General features: G+C 47.0%; 1 protein-coding gene across 1 annotated transcript in view; it reads left to right on the top strand.

Moving 5' to 3' along the window:
* LOC106812961 (BAI1-associated protein 3-like) overlaps positions 1-5,844 on the top strand; it is a 60,700-nt gene that overhangs the window by 42,075 nt on the left and 12,781 nt on the right. The window contains exon 3 of the mRNA XM_014816983.1: positions 2,576-2,659. Coding sequence (XP_014672469.1) covers positions 2,576-2,659 — 84 coding nt within the window. The remainder of the gene's footprint in view (positions 1-2,575; positions 2,660-5,844) is intronic.

The raw sequence follows: 5,844 nt of genomic DNA, 5'->3' as shown, positions 1-5,844 counted from the left end.
AACTAGGACGATTTAGACGGACAGGCGTTCTAGTCATCACTGAAAACAATCGATTTCTCTTTATCACTTGTTCTTCTTTCTATATTGAGCGCGCACGCACGCACCCCCCTCCCCCCACACATACAAACCCTCACCACACACACACCAACACACACACACACACACACACTATCACATTCACACGTACGTAAGCACAATGCACGATGTGATGGATGGACGGCGATGACGTGGACAAGCTACTAATTCGTGTGGACAAGATGTACAGGCGAAAAGCAGATCATGCATGCACGCACGAACGATTCAGAAAGACCGATAGATACCTTCTCCGTATTACACACCATAAAATTACATGCATTTACAGCTAATGAGGCAAACGTCCAGGTTGTCTATGTACTGTGCCAAAGCGTGTGGCAATGGGGCGGTGCGTGAATGTGTGTGAGCGTGCTACGGCGCCACTGTGTGGGGGCGTGGCCGCGCGGCCATGTCGGCCTGTCGCCAGTGTGCTCGTTGCGTGCGCTTGCGCTGCGTCTCGTTGCGTGCGGTGCCGCGTGTGTGCGCGTCAGCGCCATTTCTATTTGATTGGTGCGGCTCTGGCGCGTGTCAGCAAATTTGTCAGGGAGTACGTAATAGCAACTTCGGCCAACTGATTTTCTCGCTAGCTGCGTCAGGACGATGCGGCCTAAATCACCAGAATCACGGCTCGACGGCCACGATTGCATTGACGGGGAAGCTTCACAGGAAGAATGCACCTGTGTCGTTAATATAGCTCCCTCCTCCATAACGTAGGCACTCGTCTCTTGCCTTCCCGCCCGGCTCTAGACCCTTCGCTACACTCGGCTATAAAGTATTCGTCCTCACGTCGTTATACCGTTAGTGCATTCGCTGCTCTATTTTGTCTCTATCAATTGTCAATATTATTCCATACATAGAAACGCAACTCTATACACGCTATATCTTGTTCCCCCTATGACGTGAGTGCAGGTACGCTATTCTGGTCCCTCTGATGACGTAGTGCATATCGCTATATCTGTATCAAGGCTTAGAGCAGCAGCATTGAGCGGTGGGAGAATTGCACGGGAAATATCCACCGTGCGGTGTTGACGCTGCTCTCGCGTCCGCCAACTATTCGCCGGCGCGATGAGGGTGTGTGCAAGGATTAAGAGAGTTGAGAGGAATCATCGTCTCGTAGGGACACGATTAGTCCTGCTGACTTGCTGTCAGTACAAGACGCTTCCCTGCCGCGGGTTAGCTCACAAGCTTTGGGCCGTTTCAAAAATAAATGTGTAAATAAACACAACATTGGGCATTTATTCAGCCAAAATTTTTTTCTCCTATCGACTAATAATTCCACGGGTAAACATGCTGTCAAATTTGCTTCCTCGTCCTGCAACACTCAGTGGCTCACTTCGCACGCGCGCCCGCTTTACGCACAAAACTCACAGAGTAGATATTGTTTGTGTTCTGTGTCTTTCTTTATCTTTCTGTTTGTAGTTTGTGTCGCGGAGTAGGTAGCGTTCGCCGCGATGAAATTGTGTATGCAGCGCAATCGAACGCCATTTATTCGGAACTAATAGGAGCAAACGAGTAGATGAACATTAGGACTTTGGTCGTAAAACAATTTGTGTTTTATTTAATATCATTTCTTTATTGAAGACGCCCATGTGCGCGTTCGGGGTGCCCTTCCATCGGCACCTTGGCCGGTGATAAATCGATGGTCCACACACAGCAATGTGTCCGCGAGAGTACTGTGGTGTAAATAGCTTTTCCACTCGCGCCAAGCTGTAAACCGCTGGCCAGTAGAAATCGCCGTCGGGTAACGGCGCGGCGTCATCCCTGGACGTGTACGATACATCTGCGAGCCCCCGTCTCACCGGCGGAATATCTATAACCGAACATCCAGGCGGCGGTGGCACGTGCGCGTATCTTGTCCGCGCTGGTGTGGCGGCGCGACCCGGCGCGTCGGCGGCCAGTATCGGTGGTGTGCAACGCCAGTTAGTATCTCCCCCCCCTCCCCAGTACGATCTCGTTGACAGAGGTTCACTTAGCCGATCCGTTACTGACGGAGCGGTACGGTACAGTTTATAACGTTTCGCACTTTTACACAGGTGAGAGCCGAGAGTAGAAGCGAGGAGGGCGAAGAGAGAAGAGAGGCGGAGAGAGCGAGGTGAGAACGAGAGAGAGGAGACACAAGACAAGGACAGAGAGAAGAGATTCAGCCGATGATTCCCGAGACTGAGATTGAAGAGGCGGTACCTTGAGTATGCATACGGGATCGAGAGAGAGATGAGAACGAAAGCAGAGAAAAAAATAAAGGTCTGAGAGCGCAGGATAGACAGATAGGAAGTGATGAGAGAGAGAGAGACGAGACGAGACGACGATCTGACGAGAGACTGACGAGAGAGAGAAGTGAGATCTCCAAGCCGGAGAGAGGAGAGAGAGAGAGATAGAGGAAGGGAATAAAAGGACAGAAGCTGGCTTGCTGTCAATATGTTGCATGATTTGGTATCACATATTTTATGCGTATTCTTTCTGGCTGCCATTTACTAAGTTGTAGTTAATTTGTTTTTTCCTCAAGGATGAGATCGAGAGCGAAAAACCCCCTCCCGAGGAGTCCGCGGCTGGCATCAAGCCAATTACTCACATCTTTAGCAAGAAAGAGGTAAGTTCTTGTGAAAATCTGCAATTAATTCCAGGCGGATGCTTTCCAATTTCCCGTAAAGCCCGAAATTACTTTTTTTATTATATTTAGAAAATGATGATTGTTGTACCGGTGGCCCGATTAATCTCACTCTTTAATAATGCAAGCAACACGCAATTTTAGCTGTTATGATTAAAATTGTTTGAATTTTGATTACCTAATCGGGACATGCGTAGGCCTACTGTGTAATGAAGAGTGTGTGTGTGATAACACGCATCATCGCACCATACCTAGCTTAGATAAATAGAGTCCGTGTTAAGGGGTAATTGATCACCACATCAATCGCGTTACGTAAGCACTGCTGCTGTGATTTCTGTTCTACTATAGAACAGTTGAAACGTCAATAATGCAGAAAACGTTGTTTCTCCCACTCTAATATTATCTTACATCAAACGTTTCGAGCCGCCAGCGTTTATATGGAAGATAAAAGTAAGCATCCGCAACGAAGATTTATCTGTCAATATATATATTGGTAAAACCGTGTGGGATAGTAGAGTAAGATGACTTAGCCAGCCACACTGAGCATATGGCCGTAGCATTCAGTATGCAATCACATAAAACTAAATTTCATAAACTGCGTATTTTATGTGGCAATAAAGCAGCGTTAGCGCAAGGCGAAAGTATTTTATTTCAGAGAAACTATAGTGTCGTGAACTTTTTGCCTAACTATAGGGTCCGTCACGCTTGCATGCTGTCACAAAGGTAGACGTAATCATACTGTTAATTATATAGGCCTACGCACGTTTAGAAACGGAGTGCACTAATTCATTGCCGGAAGTTTGGTCATGATACCTTGTTTTCCTAACCAGCTTGTTACCGGAAGCCATTGCGTAGGAAATCCTAGCTAGTTCTGTACAGCAGCTAACCTATCACCTGCTAAACAGACACCTATATTATTCAGTCCACTTTGCATGCAATTTTAATAACAATCTCTTCCAGGGGTACAGACTTGATTCATGGTACGAATGTCTTCACAGTTACGGCTAAAACATTAATGGCGGCAGTTAATTATTAACAATCGTCAATGATTCCATTTTCAGAAAACTCACTTTCGTAGCATAGCACCTCATGTTAAGCTATTTTCGGTGATAGCCGCAAGAAGGCTCTGCACGTGGGGGCGTCTGACACAATGCTGGACGCTACTGCCTTATGAAAACTGTAGTAGGGTGCTTGTTACACGTGTGTAACTAGCCGTCGGACTTCGGTTGTCACTAATTAGCTCTAAGGGAAGGTCACATTTATGATGTCACATTCATGAGGTCATACTCACAAGGTGATATGCACGCGGTCGTATTCATGCAGTAATGTTCCTGTGGTAATGTTCCCGAAGTCATAGTCGATCACAAGGACATGTTGCCGTGGTCATATTTACGAGGTCATCTTCATTTGACTACATTTTATGTCATATTTAAAGGCTCACAATGCGCATCCAAACGCTAATTTCTCCAGTACTAGACTAGCAAATACTTCGTGTCATGCATAATCATCACATGCACGATGTATGGAATGGACGGACCGATGAGTGGACAAGCTACTAGTGGACAAATGTACAGGCGAACAGTCATGCATGCACACGAACGACAGAAAGACCGATAGATACCTTCTCCGTATACACACCATAAAATTACATGCATTTACACTAATGAGGAAACGTCAGTGTGTCTATGTATGTGCAAGCGTGTGGTCATGGGTGCGTGAATGTGTGTTAGCGTGTACGTGTGGGTGTGTGCCAGTGTTCGTGCGTGTGCGTGCGTGTGCGTGCGTGCGCGTGTGTGCGCGTCAGCGCCATTCTATTGATTGGTGCGTCTGCGCGTGTAGCAAATTTGAGGAGTAATAGCAATTCGCAACTATTTCTCGCTAGTGCGTCAGACATGCGGCTAATCACCCAGAATCACGCTGACGCCACATGCATGACAGGAAGCTTTCCAGGAAAATGACCTGTGTGTTATAATACCCCCAAACGTAGACACGCTCTGTCCCGTCCGGTCAACCTTCCGCACCCGCTATAAGTATCCGTCTCCGCTACGTAGTGCATGCTGCTCTATTTGTCTCTATAATGCAATATATCCATATATCCATATAATACATAGAACGCAATATATAACGCTATATCTGTCCCCATGACGTAGTGCATAGCGCTATATCTGTCCTGATGACGTAGTGCATATCGCTATATCTGTATCAATTAAGCAGCAGCATGGCGGGAGAATGCACGGGAAATACACCGGTGTGACGCCTTCGCGCGCCAATATCCGGCATGAGGTGTGTGCAAGATTAAGAGAGATAGAGGAGTCATTCTCGTAGGACACATTAGCCTGCTGTGCTGTCAGGTACAGCGCTTCCCTGCCGGGTAGCTCACAAGCCTTTGGGCCGTTTCAAAAATAATGTGTAAATAAACACAAATTGCATTTATTACAAAATTTTTTATGTTTGCGTATTCTCTATCGACTAATAATTCCACGTAAATGCTGTTCAAATTCTCCTCTGCAACACTCAGTCTCATCGCACGCGCGCCGCTACGCACAAACTCACAGAGAGATATTGTTTGTGTTCTGTGTGTTTCTTTATCTTTCTGTGAGTTTGTGCGCAGTAGCGTTCGCGCGATGAAATTGTGTATTGCAGAGCAATCGAACGCCATTTATTCGGAACTAATAGGAGCAAACGAGTAGATGAACATTAGGACTTTGGTCGTAAAAACAATTTGTGTTTATTTAATATCATTTCTTTATTGAAACGCCCCATGTGCCGGTCGGGTAGCCCTTCCACGCGCACCTGCCGGTGATAAATCGATGGTCACAACAGCAATGTGTCCGCGAGAGTACTGTGTGTAAATATTTTTCCACTCGCGCCAGCTGTAAACCGCTGCCAGTAGAAATCGCCGTCGGCGTGTACGAACATCTGCCGAGCGTCTCACGGCGAATATCTATAACGAAATCAGCGTGGCACGTGCGCGTATTTGTCCGCGCGGTGTGGCGGCGTGTGTGCAACGCCATCTATATCTCCGTACGGATCATGTTGACAGAGGTTTCAGTAGCCGACCCTCTACTGACGGAGTTTATAACGTTCGCATTTACACAGGTGAGAGCGAGAGGGAGAGCGAGAGAGGGCGAGAGAAAGAGAGGGAGAGAGCGAGAGAACGAGAGAGA

The sequence above is a fragment of the Priapulus caudatus genome, unplaced genomic scaffold (genome assembly GCF_000485595.1).
Source record: "Priapulus caudatus unplaced genomic scaffold, Priapulus_caudatus-5.0.1 Scaffold707, whole genome shotgun sequence".
Lineage (NCBI taxonomy): Eukaryota > Metazoa > Priapulida > Priapulimorpha > Priapulimorphida > Priapulidae > Priapulus > Priapulus caudatus.
The sequence above is the reverse complement of the archived record's forward strand: the minus strand, read 5'-3'. Positions and strand labels throughout refer to the sequence as shown.